Source organism: Mycetomoellerius zeteki, unplaced genomic scaffold, assembly GCF_001594055.1.
Source record: "Mycetomoellerius zeteki isolate Tzet28-1 unplaced genomic scaffold, Tzet1.0 scaffold95, whole genome shotgun sequence".
In the NCBI taxonomy this organism is placed as follows: domain Eukaryota; kingdom Metazoa; phylum Arthropoda; class Insecta; order Hymenoptera; family Formicidae; genus Mycetomoellerius; species Mycetomoellerius zeteki.
Window position 1 is genome coordinate 893,984 of NW_017257990.1, and position 15,140 is coordinate 909,123.

General features: G+C 33.6%; 1 protein-coding gene across 6 annotated transcripts in view; it reads right to left on the reverse strand.

Moving 5' to 3' along the window:
* LOC108730712 (potassium channel subfamily K member 18) overlaps positions 1 to 15,140 on the reverse strand; it is a 45,392-nt gene that overhangs the window by 20,471 nt on the left and 9,781 nt on the right. For 3 of the 6 annotated variants that reach the window (XM_018460594.1, XM_018460593.1, XM_018460592.1), the window contains 5 exons: positions 7,104 to 7,260; positions 6,850 to 6,937; positions 6,410 to 6,600; positions 5,684 to 5,868; positions 4,928 to 5,076 (listed from right to left, as the gene is read on the reverse strand). In XM_018460594.1, the coding sequence (XP_018316096.1) occupies positions 4,970 to 5,076; positions 5,684 to 5,868; positions 6,410 to 6,600; positions 6,850 to 6,937; positions 7,104 to 7,260 (728 nt within the window). In that variant the 3' untranslated portion in view covers positions 4,928 to 4,969. Of the gene's footprint in view, positions 1 to 858; positions 956 to 1,397; positions 1,481 to 2,171; positions 2,919 to 4,927; positions 5,077 to 5,683; positions 5,869 to 6,409; positions 6,601 to 6,849; positions 6,938 to 7,103; positions 7,261 to 15,140 lie in introns of those variants that run through there. The other 3 variants (XM_018460590.1, XM_018460588.1, XM_018460589.1) reach the window with 2 other exon arrangements.

Below are 15,140 nucleotides of genomic sequence, written 5' to 3' on the forward strand. Positions count from 1 at the left end.
GAGGTCATCGCATCTGTAGACGCCTATTTTGCAAAGCAAGACGCTCAGTATTATTTGAATGGATTAAAGGGGTGGGAGCATCGCTGGAAAAATGTATCGACTTAAAAGGAGACTGTGGAAAAATAAAATTGAAAAATAAATGTGGAAAAATAAAATTGAATTTGACCGAAAAATTACTTGTTTCTATGTTAGGCTCAAAACTTTTCAGACGACCCTCGTATTTATACTATTTATTATTAATTCTGTATAAAATAATACCAATGGTAGTAATAAAAAAGCAACTGTTTAACGTTTAAGAATTGTGGGGAAAATAATTAAATAATTAAATAATTAAATAATTAAATAATTAAATAATTTCATTATATTACTTTGCAACATTACATAATTCATTGATTAAATTTCCAACGTCTACAATGTCTTTAAAATAAAATATAAGATACGATTATTTACTTTTTCTACATTTAACTTCTTTTTTAAAAATTTTTTAATTATCAATATCATTAATACTGTGAGAACTGTAATTCAAAGCTTGAAATAAAGGGGCGTATAAAAATTTCTGGATATTCTATATATTTTGTTTGCGATCATCTCTTTTTTTCAACAAATGCAAATTTTATTTATAGGAAAAAAAATTAATTAAATCCAAATCACAATGTAAGTCACAATTAATGAAAGAGCAGAGTATACTTTTCTCTATGACGATCGTATCCAGTTATATATGTTTTACGATCGCATTCGCGCGAGTGAGACAAAATACTAAAAATATTAATTGTAAACGAATGTATTGCGATGCTTCTAATACGCTGCGCTGATCATTTTGCAAATATGTTTAAAAAATTTGATTATTTTACAACTTACCATTCAGCTTAACAATGATCGTTCCTTACTCTTGCTTTTCGCGTTTTCGACGGCGATTCTCGAATTCCCACGGTAGTTTGTAGAATATATCGCACCGCTAAAATAGAAAAAAAACCTGTTCGCACAATGTTCACGCGGAGTTTCATAAAATCGCGCCTAGAGAAGCACCGATTATTTTAAACGATCCCATTTATTTGTTTAATAATAGAAAATCAACGTCCCATCGATCCGTTGTCATAATATTTTTACACCATCGTTTCGTGGGTTTCGTGTTATTTATGATAGATCAATGTCGCTCTGCGCTTTACACTATGTGTCCCGCATTAATTTTGTTTAATAGTGAGAGAAGAGATAAGCAGTTTCTAGCTATAGTTTGTCTATAATATCACTTATCACAAATAATGTCTCATTATGATCGACATGCTCACAGTATGTCTGGAGCACTCGTATCGCTGGCATCCGATACGGTCTGACTATGATTGACCCATATCACTTACGATTTATGACGATTGACTATAATCAACTTATATATTGCTTACGTCCGATATATTGATCGATAAGTCGAAGAAAACGGCTCGCAGCTGGACTGCTTCCGAAACGGAACAATATCGAGTACATGCTTCTTTCATTTTGCGAAATGCACATTGTAAATTTATTCGATATTATTTATTCGTCATCCTATCTCTTTGTTACTGTTTTATCAAAATCATTCTTTAAAAATATGAAAAATCGTCATGATAAATTGATCGCGACGGCATCACTGATTATTCCGCACTGATTGGCATTCGCGATTTACTTAATGGTCCGCATCCGTTCTCAATCTATCGCGGTGACGGGCATCATTGAAAGAACTCTTGAATTGAAACACGATGACCACACCAAATCACGTCCGCTCTTTACCCTGAGGGGTTGTATCAAAGCGTCCCTTATGAAAAATGAACGCTCGATCGTTTGACACATACGAAGGTGATTAATTTTGTGTGAGCGAACGGAATATAAGAATTGAATAAATCACAAATAAAATAAATCATGCGAGTAATTTATCAATTAAGGAATTCTTCACGTTTAGAGAAAAAGTTGAAAAAAATTCAAAAATTTAAAAACACTGGGAAAAAACAAAAGAATCGTTTACAGACCACATATCTTTTCTTGTCAATCTCATTATGTTAATCGCTGATTCCATCATAATTCGGCGAGCTATTATATGCGACCGATAAACGATTTCAAAGATTATAACAATTTAATTATCTTTATGTTGCCCGAGTAGTATGAAAAGTTTCTATTTAGTGGATCAAATGTATCACATTACTCACTCTGTTCCAAATTTAAGTTCCATCTCGTCTTATTTTCCAAGAATCATAAGCGACAGTTCTATTCCAATATTCCAATATAAAGTAGGAAGAATTTAATGCCATTGCGAAAGAGTCATTATCGTTATGAGAAATTCATCAGCAAAGAACAAAGTCACATGTCGTACTGCAAATTCTCACTATGCTTTCAATTAAAGAGGTTTCATTGATAATCGTCGATCGTAGGATGCACACTTTCTCGTTATAAATGTCATACTAAATGCCATCCCGATCGTACGCGGCTCTATCGGCCGCTCTATCGAACTTGACTCTATGGACGTCGACGAGTGTCCTCGTTCGTGGCCGTCTATTCCCGCGAGAGAGAATCCTTCTTCTAGAATTCACTCCTCGCCGCAGATACACTCTGCAGTAAAATCCAACAAATGTTTCCGTAAAACTATCCGTAACTTTTCACGTTTAAAACAAGCCTCATATCTCAATCCTGATATCCTCAATACGTTCAAACTTGGAGCTGGCGGATATCGAGCCGACACCGAGACCGAACTGTCGGTGATGAACGATAGAGCGCGATTCGACGCTCGGTGACGACGAGATCGATGAGATTCTTTTGTTTAGATTGAAATCACGACCACGGTGCTTGAGGCGTTTGAGCTTCGATCGAATAGACAAAGCGAGACGAGGTCGGAAAGTGCGAGATAAATGTTGAGCGAAATACGAGCAGGCCGAGCCGAATGACGACAGTGAGCGAGGAGCGTACGCCGGCTTTTACGTACGGACGCACCCCCGTAGTGGCGGCAGGGCGCAGGATCGCTCTCCAATGTCTCCGGGGGTGGCTGTGGCGCATGTGCGGTAAATGTACAACAGGAACGCTGCATGCGAAAGCGCGTAGTCGCAGCCCCGTTCCATCGCGACCTGATCCCCTATCCCTCTCTCTTCTGATCTTTTTTTTCCTCTTTCCTTCTTTACTGCCATGCCACTCTAAGCTTCTTTATTCCTCCTCCCTCTTTCATCTTTAAATATTTTCTTCACCTCTATTACGCACTGTTTGTGATGCACTTTTTATTTTCCGAGATTACATTAATAATGACGAGAATTCATATTGATTTCGCAATCGAAGAAACTTGATTAAAGTTTTCCCTTTCCCATAATTTTTCTCGATTTCGCGTTCGCTCTTCTTGTTCGCGAATCTTTTTTTTCTTTTTGCGCAATTCGAAACGTTTGCGCGAAACGACAACTGACAAAAGCGCAGCAATTTCCTTTTTTCAAGTACGTGATCATGTACTGTGGTATACCATAGATATGCCAGATATAGATAAAATAAACTAGTAGCATTTTTGGCGAAATTCTTATTTTTAAAAGAGATTTACATTAACGCTCTGTTCACGTTCCTCTCTTTTCTGAATATATGTTTAATTCTGTAATAGCAAAATATATAATATAAAATAAGTTATAATTAAGTTTGCAATTGAGTTTTTGTTATAAGTCATCAATTACTCGTTATACTTGTTGATTTTCTCTGATATTGTTTCATGGTAAAATGTTCACATGTGAATCGTAAGCTTAAGTCAATGCAAAACGCAAAGAAATCGATAGTTGATAAACGGGTCAACCGTTTTTTGTACTAGATCTGTTTATATGTCGACCTGCATTATGTACTTATCCCTTACAATCGTAATATACAAAATAGTTGAAATATTTTTTTAGTCGATGATGTCCACTTTCATCTTGTTGAAAGTGAACATTAACATAAAATAGGAACGATTTAAATCAATTTGTAATATTTATATCCTATCGATAAGAGGTACCTACTTGATATTTTACTTACAATTATAAATACAAATACTAGCCACTTTTGCAAACTCGCTCGATATTTTTTAAATCGTCGTGGATATCTTCAGATATCATAATCGCGTGTCTCACTGTGTGTGTGTGTGTATGTATGTGATGTGTGTGTGTATACATATATATTTCGATATATCTATTTTGCACGATGACGTCTGATCTTTCTCCCTCTCTATTTTTGCGTCGACGGAATGCTCGTTTCGTCAAATGATCCGATAATCGGATAATAAAAAATTCCAACATGCAATTTTAGAAACGGTAAAATGTTTATCGAAAAAAAGATTTCATAAAATTGTATTTGTTTTGAAAAGTATAATGTAAAATTGATTTTTTGGTCGTTCAAAGTATCACATTATATAATGTGATACTTTGAATGACTATTTAACTGATGAAATAATACAATGTTAATTCTTTCTTCATAAAACTTTTAACAATTTTAATTTTTAAAGGTAAACCTTGGGATCTCAAAGGAGAGCAAATGGATCAGCGTTTCCCTTGCGACACGGAATAGTCGTATAGAATTTATCGTTTACGATTTTTGTCTTGCTGCTCTTACTGTAGTGCAATACTTCTACTCAATCGTTCGTTCACTCATGCCCCTACGCCTTGCGAAAGATTTGAAGGAGAATTCAAAAAGAGCAGAGAGAACCTCAAAGATACAGCTACATGATACAAACGACTGCTCTTTGCTCGTATGGATCGCATCTAACACAAACAATCTTTTTTTTATTAGGAATGATTTTTAGTGAAAAATGTCTCGTAAAAATGTACTTCTGTCTTAGCATTAAAGTATAGGAAGAATTTTAGGAAAATTAAATTAAATCTTTCTTGTGAAGACTAAAAATCGTCCTATCATCATAAATCATCATAAAATTAGATTATTAAATGATCGAAAACGGAAATATTTATTAACTCACCAATTAAAATAGTGGTGGTGCAGAATCACAATGAAAACTCGTTCATCTTTCACATCTGAAGATGTACTTGAAGATGCGCACTAGGTTGCGTATCTTTGCGATCACCTCCTCTTGCATGAGATTAAAACACATAGCGATCAGTGCCATTCCTGAAAATACAAAAATACACATTACGATTCGATGTCTCTGTAGTCTATATCGAATATTAGATTAGAGCGTGATTTTAAGCATCGCGAATATTATTGCGCCAATTGTTGCGTAAATTGAGAGCGCCGTTCGTATGGAAGCGGTCGAAACACATTTGAAAGCACTTGAATATTTTCCACGAAAAATCTGCCCGGCAATCGGATATTGATTGAAACGGACTTAATGCGCTCACAGCATGGAAAGCTGTACAGTAACGAATGAAATCGCGTTGCAGAATTTAAAGCGGTTGATCCCTTTTAAAACGATTGTCTTCGCATCGTGGCATTGAGCATCAAAAATTCTGTGACAATCGGATTACTTCTTAAAAAATTAAGCATCTTTTTTTATTCTAATGTTACTAACGATTAAAATATACGATTAAACCAAATGATTTTATATTCCTTCAGTCTGTAACATGATATAATAATATTAATAATGAATATCGTCTTATTTATAAAAGAACGTTTAACTTCGAGCAGTTAAGAGATTTTCTTGAAAGAAGCTCTAAAATAGACTTTTACATACAAATAATAAAAGGTGAGGCATCGTATACGTATATGTAAAACTTACCAAGCATCAGGTACATAGAACACATGATAAAAGACAAATCGAAGGCATGCCCGGAATAGATTTCCTCGCCAGGGACAATATCGCCGAAACCTATGGTCGACAAAGAAACGAAGCAAAAATAAGAACCATCCAGCATATTCCAATCTTCCCATGTCGAAAACAGAAATGCGCCGCCCCAAATATACCTATCGGGCAAAAAGTAAAGGAAAAGTGCTGTCAGTTCCAGACAATTTTTCTAGCGGTTCTTTTAAATTTTCGAAAGAAAATTTAATGCAATGTTGGACTTATAAACTGATCGAACTGAAAATAAATATCAATATATACTTCAAGTACAACGCGTCCGAAAATGATACTCTGTAATTTTATTTTAATAGAATTTTTATTTGAATAGAAAGAAATTTGGCAGTCTCGAAATCAATTTTCAATTTCGAAGGTTATAGACACTTGTAACTTCTCAAATTAAATAATACCAGAGAATCGCGCGCGCGTTTTATAAAAATATTTATTTCATATTAATTTTTAAAAAGTAATGTTACAAGCCTAATGTTACACCATATCTTTCGAGTTATTATTTTACTTAAAAATTTTAAATATCTAAAAAACTTTTCCTATCAAAAGAATTTTCATCATTTTATCTTAATTCATTTATCTGTTAATATGTTCTTTAAAAGTGAATCTTTTAATTAATCCTATATCCCTCTATTATCTCGCTCGTCAGATACTCACCCCACCATAATAGCAAGACAGAGAGTTAACGGCACTGTGACGTGCTGAGGATCGTAGCTGTCACTCTCGTCGTCATCGTCTTCGTCATCGCCGTCGCTTCCGTTAACTTCTCCGTTGTCGTCGTCTCTAGGTAAAGTTTCTTCTACATTCAAGCTTGACGTATCTATCTCCTCGCCATACGTGCTTACAATCTACAGACAAATTTTTTTTGAATATTTCCTACTTGATATCCCGAACATATCAGAATTCGCTTGTAACAATAATGTCTTTGATATTGAAAAAATTTTACTTTAGCTCGATCTTAGTTTTACAGAGATTTCGAATGCATAATAGAAATAACTCTGAAAGAGATTCTGTATGAAAGCCTTGCTCTCTATTCACGATGCTACTTCGTTATAATGGAATCGAATTGTAATTCTGGTTGCAACGGTGTCGCTTACCTGCGGCCACCGATCTCTTTTCGCAGCCGGATCATTCGATATCTCTGACGCTCTCGCGCTCGCCGCATCGTATGGTCTTCTTCGACATCTTGAAAAATCGATCGAGATTAATTCGACGATGACAATTTAAAATCTAATCTTACGCTATCAAAAAAGATAGTTATTGAAAAGATGAATAGGAGTATAATATATGATACTGCAGAAAAGATCAATAGGAATGTGACACATTTTTGCGACGAACAGAACGGTCTTACTTGCACAAGCAACAGCGGGCGTAGGTCCACTTGAAGCTTCTGGCCAGAATGTCACCGATATTACTGAGGTAGAGAAGGAAAAGCGGCATCCCTATTATTGCGTACACTATAGTCGCGACTTTGCCCCATTTCGTCTTGGGACAAATGTTGCCGTAACCTGCGCAGTTAAACGAGAACACGGCAAGTGAGTTTATCGACAAGCTTCGTTGCCTCGCTTCGGTTCTGTTTCTTGCTTTATACCATTCTACAACTATCCGCGCGAGCTGATTCATTTTTTACTAATTTATTGCCTGCGGTGTTTTGATAGAAACCTATAGTATCGTATTGTTCGAATTATTAATTACGCAAACACACGTGATTAAAATATTTATTCCAAAGGAAAAGAAAGAATATACCGAATATCTGAATTCATGATTAAAACAAGAATCTCTTAATGTAGGGATTCTGTTCATGTAAAATATTGTTATATTCTAAGGACAATTTATTTGTGTATTTAGACAAAAAAGTAACTATTATATCGATATATTTTTAAATTATTTCTGCACAAAGTGATCCTCACTATATTTATTAGTGCGGATTAAGCTTAATTATCCACGGATAGCTACGAAAACTTTACTATCGCAGCGATATTCATAAAATATCAATCGTCTTCCTAGTAATTCAACCGGACGTTGTTTCAACAGAGATATCCGTGAGAATTTGACCGCATGCTACTGAAAGTTTCAAGTTTATCTCGTGGGAGACGTAAACAATCTCATGGAATCTCCCCGGATATTTTCATGTTTCATAAGGTGGCGAAATGTGTTCTATAAACTGAGCAAGTAAAAGTCTTTAAAAGGAAAGGAAATACCGCGAAATTCCATCCGCACCTTCATAAAGCGGAAATGATTTTCCACGGAATTATAGAAGGATCGTATTCACACGAAGCGTCGATCGCGAAGACTAAGCAACAGTGTCGTTCGTTAAGGCAAATTGTTTAATCATATTTGTTTGCGTTTGTTTTCTCTCGTTGCAGACCGAATTCGGCATTTTACATTAATCTTTTTCCTTCAAAGAAATTCCTCCCTCAAAGAGAATCCTCCTATCGATATGATATAAATAATCTGGTAATCTACTGACGACTATTATCGCGATCGGTTTATCGAGTAACGACTTTTTTTATACTTCCTCGTTTTAATTTGGTCTCTATTTCGGCCATTTACCATTCGCAAAAGAAGCAAAAAGTATGCATCAACAAATTCTAGTTCAGTGCCAAAAAAAACTGTCGAATTGATGTACGATATCCGGGACGAATCCCAGCATGCCTTGTAACCGCGCGAAATCGCCACGAAAAAAAGCTTGTTCAGCTGCTCTTCTTTTCCATACACATGCACACAAATATGCGCAAAATAGAGAAGTAACAATAAGAGAACGTGATGCGAGGATATACATTCAACATGATTTTTCAGGAAAATTACATGTCGAATTCAGTCTTTCGCATGTGAAATAATTAATTCTGGGATGCACGAAACGTAGACTTTATTTTCGAGATCTCGTCTCTTGGATAATCTCAAAAATCTCGTAATGGCAATGCGTTTCTTCTTATCGCGATCTTGCGTTAAACAATGGCCACTGTGCAATATGTACAATATATGTATTTTAATAAAAATTAGAACTTTTAAAAATCTGATACAAAGGCTTTAAAGTATTTATAAAAAGGTAACTTTTCGCGAAAAATTAATCTACGCAATAAATTTAGATAATTTTGTAATTTATGTATCCTTTAATTCGCCTATTAGTATTAGAATTACGCAATCAGATCTGTAATTTTCATTTTACACTGAAAAAAAATAATCTTGTAGTTATAGCAAAAATTATTTATTACTTCTGACAAAATTGAGAATCGTGCAATTTTTTCTCTTTGTCTTCTTTTCTTTTGGCATTTTTACACAATTTAACATTTCGGACGAAGGAAAAGTACCGATCTCGTTAATTTTCGAGAATCGATATTCACGCCGATGATTTACGGCATGGCCGAATCAAAATGAACGCCCGACGTCCGATCGCGCGAACGCGTCTTTTAGTAACGATAAAACGGCGGCGCCGACCGATTGTATATGACAGCGATAAAACCTCTACAGTAAATGGACCCGTTTATAGCTGCGTCTACGCGGACATTGCGAATATTTCATATTCACGACGATGTTTTATAGCGTGTAGGGGCCGCGGAAGGCAGAACGCGCTTGAGACAATTCTTTCTATTTAAGTTAATATAATGCTTAATTTTAAGCACTTAAATTTAATCTTGATGTCTCTTATTTGACAAATGTGTTTTTAGCACAAAATTTTTAGATCGGCATATCTTACATGCATCTTTATCGATTTACTTACCTCTTGATTGACTAAATTGTATAACTTTATCATTAATGAAATCGAAATGAAAGATAGAAATCGAGATATGTAGCCATAACAATTTATCACCTTTATACAATATCTTTAATTTGATAGCGCGAATTGCTATTTGTTCACATGAAAATGATGTACCATTCACGCACCACACACGTCCATAAAAATCCTCTCATGCGATTCACAACGAGTCGGATCAGAGTTGCGGAATCGGCTGTATTCTAACGCAACGTCCAAAATTCTGTATGGCAGAAAGCATCGAAAGAGATTTTTTCGCGCGTCGAATAAATAATATGTGCCATTGCGGATAGCATGCAAGCATGCAGCGACTGATTTTTCAGCGTTATTTTTTAATGCCTATGTCCGCAAACGAATAAACGCAACACCGACTTTGTTAAACTAATAATCGAGAGATATTGCGTCTCGATACAATTTTTTTATTCATCTTTCTAAAATTCAATTGTTACAAAAAAATGGAAAAGAACGAAAGCAACTGGGGGCAATGTGATGCTATTGCAAGTTATCTGTAACTATAATCTGCATCGTAAGTATCAATAAATGTTGTAAACATAATTTGTGTTCATTTCATGACAAGATAGTTAGAAAGTAATATCTACTTTCTAAATTTCTTGGAGTAAAATCTCACTCCAAAAGAGTTAAAGTATTGTCAATATTGAAAAAGAGTGAAAAATTTGCACTCTTGAATAAGAGTGACGGAGTTTTACGCTTTTTTTTTAGTGAGATTTACTCCAAAAAAGGAGTGATATTACTTTTCTTTGGAGTGAATCTCTAAAAAAAAGAGCGGAAATCTGCCACTCTTACTCAAGAGTGCAAATTTTTCGCTCTTTTTCAATATCCTAACTTAAAGTGGTAATATCTATTTTTTGGAGTAAGATTTCACTCCAGAAATTTAGAGAATAAATAAAATAGAACGTTATTCTCGTAATATCATCGTGACACATCAAAAGTAAATTATTATCATAATAATTATTATATGGTAATATTGCATTTTTTAATTTAACAAAGAAATGGAACGGATTACATGACGAAGCATAATTATCTATTTAATGATACAAAGGCTCCAAAGTCTCGTAACTAAAAAATATTAAAATGTTCTACAAATTACAACTTTATTATATATACATACAAACCATCTTTTAACATTAGCAGGATTAAATTCTCTGCATAGTCTTCCCTTAAGCGACCACAAATGAAGATGTTACTTTTATAGTGTCGCAAACTCCATTTTACTTCATGTTGGTATACGAAGCTTTGAAGTTAAAGAAGCGGAAGAAATTTAAGAGAGAGGTTTGTAAAGAAGCACGCCTATTAAATAAAGATAGGTTTACTCCTTAAATATTCTATCCTCTAATTTTGCCAACTACTTTTATTCTAAGATGCAAACAAAAAATGAAAAATGGAAAACAAAATTACACTTAAAAACCATTACTTAAAATTGAAATAATGCTTTTATATTATACATTTTTCTCATAACAATCAAAATACATCAAAAATTATTTTATAAATTAATATGAATGACAAATGAACAAATATGTATAATGTCTCATACGAGAATTAAATATACATATTTATATCTACGTTTCAAGATATTTATATCTACGCCTTCTAAATAAATCGGGAATATTTAATTGCATTTTGATACAAACATTTTTTGTTATTTTTTAATCGAAAATATGGCAACAAAGTTCTTTGTACAACTTTGGACTCGCCCTATGAGCAATGTAATATGCGCACATTTCATAGTCGGAAATGAAAGCAGAAATAATGGGCCATGTATGCGAAAATTAATGTCGTTATATGAGTCGACGAATACTAGTGCATAAAACCACTGTGCATATACATATAGAGCGTTCCAGGAATTCTGATTAAATACTTTTTAGACTTGACATTTTTTTAAGTTGTGTATTGAAATACTAATAACTCAGAGTTATAAGGCATCAAAAGTGAAATAATTACTTTTATGATATAATTAAATGTATTGATCTTAAAAAATTTCTGGCTTTATTTTAATTCATACGATTGTTATTTCTTTCAAAATTTCTATTAAAGAGTGTGCTTTTGATTTAGATTTTCAAGATCTTTTTATCCCAATTATATCAACCACTCTTTTGAGTAATAATAGAAATGATAAAAAATGATAGTGCAAGCAGAAAAAATAATTCGAGAACTTTTTTGGTACGCTGGAATATTAAATTTTAAATATTGCAAATAATTATTTCTTCTACAGATAATTTAATTCTGCCCGTTATTTACAGGCATGATTAACTTCAACAAACACGAAATTGCTATTTTATTGGCTGTTGGAACGTAAAACGTTAACAATTATATCGCGTCGTTGTTTTCAATTTATATTAAAGTTTTTGCACAAAAATATGAATTATCGAATATCAATTTGACGTAAACATTTGATGTTTTCTTTCGATTAACTTTAATAGAAAATTTTATATTTACTTATATGCGATTTCTTGTAGTCGGAGGATTTTATAAAAACGGTCAAGTATTCTTTTATAAAAAATTCCGATATGTTTCTATTTTGACTGCAATTTTCTGTAAACATCTCTCGTTCAAAAGATCTTATCTCGAAAGGTAAAATTCTATTTCTATAAAATACGCGCATGAGACATATAAGAAACGATTTGGATTATAAAAATCTTTATGTATAATATATTGTTTGTATTTTATCGCATTGATAAGTTAGATATAGTTACAGTTTAAAAATAAGAATTTTATAGATATAAGATATATAGCATATTAAGAATGCATTAAAACAGTAACAATATATAATCATTGACAGAGATTGCGTAATTAGTCACTTTCAAACGCGACATGTTTGAAACTTATGTAAATCTAAATTCGATATTTTCCATGAGGACAAAAGTCTTTTGCAGATCTATGAACTTTAATAAACTCTATTTTGCAAATCTATGAATTTATGAAATTTAGTACTGAATTTTATTGATGAAAAAAGAATAAAGAGAGATACATAGGAAACAAAAATATAAGCCATTATTGTTCTCCAAAGAATGGAAATGGCGTTTACGAACCGTTTTCTATTGCCAAAACCGGAAAAATATACGCAAGCTATATTACAAATCATTTAGAAGACTTCTCGCATTTTAAAAATGAATATCATGAGCGAATCGCAAAAATTTTTATCAATTTTTGGAAAAATTCAGCGGCGCTGGTGACACATGTAAAATATGACCAAATTCACGTAACATGTATATAAAAGTAATTGAGTACTACGACTGAAGCATGTGTGTGCATCAAAACCTAAAAGAGATAGGAAGTTCTCGACATGACAGAATAGAACAGTGGTACGTATGGAACGTATGAAACGAGACCCAAGTTGATCGACGAGTTATGTTACGTATCGCCGGTGACATTTGACTTTCCGGTCGTTTCCCACGTACAAAATTTTCCCCGGCGTAACTATGTAACCCAACCATATAACTCGGAATATGCATTATATTATACGTACTGCGTGCGATTTTTTTTTAACAGTTTGTTAAACATTAAAACCTCCATTTCTGCAGGCTTTGCATACTCATTATTTGGATCGTATACATCGAGTTTATAAAACCGGCAAAAGATAGAGTAAAACGACATTTGTCCCCAGCGACGTTATGTAAACCACTGACGACCATTAGGTTATTATTGCCAAACCTAAATCCATCACTAAATGAATAACGATATACCGATGTCGGTATTTACAATCTCGAACTCAATTAATCGACGATATTTATAGAAACGTTATCCAACTTCGCCGATGATAAAGTTAAAATTTTTTCGTCGTCGATACGTGCGAGAGAACCATTTCGCCTATTCGTTATTATCGATTTTATCGCGATTATGTAATCTTGGAACGCGCAGCGAGCGTTAACGATTTAGTAAAATATAAAAGCACAAAGACTTTTATTATATAGATTCTCTTAAAGATAAGAGCGAAAGGCGAGTTTAATCGCAAATTCTTTGAAACTGAGCTTTTCATAATTCTTGACTTTTAATTCATAATTTAATAATCAAGGTATTAATATTGAATATTAAAATGAGTTTTAAGACCGACAGAAAAACGAATTTAAATTGGATATATTGTACTTTTAATTATTAAAATATCAAATTTGTAATGTTATATTTTATCGAGACTTAATTTGAAATTGCAAGAGATAAATGGGAATATATTTTCAGACCATTTCACGTGCATTCACACGTAAAAGCTTCCATGTTAAATGTACATGGACGATGTGCATTTAGTTTCGCGGTGTACATGATAATTCTAAAACGCTGATAACCATGTTGTGAAGCATTGCGTGCGCCACCAGCGATGTTTATCATTTTCACTAACTGACAATTTTGGCAGCTGGGGATCACCTGATTTTATCCTCTTTCGCTTCCATGATGATTTACTGCAACACGCCACGACATAAATTAACATGATATATGCACTCGTCATATCATTCGTTTCCATTCGTTTAAAGTATGTTTAGGCAGCGCAGATTGGATTGTGACATAATAATCTTAAAAATTGAAACAAAATAGTGGAAAAGCTGTTAATCAATATCAGGTAAAGTAATATAAACCTGGAATAACAGAAAGAAAAGGGAGAGAGAGATTTATATAAAATAAAAATAAAAAGCAATTTGAATAATTCTGCAAATGTTTTAAAATTATTCTCGGGATTGCAGATGATTGATACAGGAGGTAATTAATTAGAAATTTCAAATGTCAAAACGTTTTGTTCATATCGACTCGAATGGCACTATCGGCATAACGACATGCTTGTCTTGCCATGCACGTAACAGGTATCACGTGCCAGACATATCAGGGACATTAGTCCGTTTGGGTCGGGCCTCCGGCCAGAGAATTATTGGCGATTAACCAAAAATACGGAAACCGATATCCCGCGCGTACTTGGGCATATGTTTGTTATTTCTCCGTCTCGAACGACGGCAACCGACGCGACAGTGTCGTCACGTATACGGTTAGCGATCAATTATCGCGAGGATTAATCGCGGGAGGTTTCATCGCTGCACCAATTTATCGGCTTGTCAAGAAGTTTAACGGCGAAATGATTCCCTCTGAAAATTAATTATGCCCGTTGCCGGCGATGTCGGACAATCGCTGTCGCACTTGATTTATATCACGTTATCGACTATTTCCACATCCCCTTGTGATATTATACGGTTATTATATCTGAACCTGAAACTCTTGATAATCTGAACAATAAGCAAAAGTATCAATCGATACCTATATTCAGGCAGATTATCAATTTTTCCATTCTTTTTGTTTTCGAAAGATAATTGAGAGAGGCAGAAGAGTGTTTCGTTTAATATCGAATTTAAATAAAATAAAAAATATATAAATATTATCTGCTCGGAAAGTAACAACAAATCAAACTAGGTAGATAGACCAAATCACGAGCAACAAAGAGTTTAATTAAACTAGTTTATTATAATCAAATAATTAGAAAATTAATTAATTATACATTATCACAATTAAACCATAGTACGTTTTGACTATATTAATTGTAAGTCTTCATCACAGTCTGATGACAATCTATTATGAATTAAAATTTTATTACAGTAATAAAACAAAAAGAAAAACATGTTAGAAGAATTCATGATATTATAA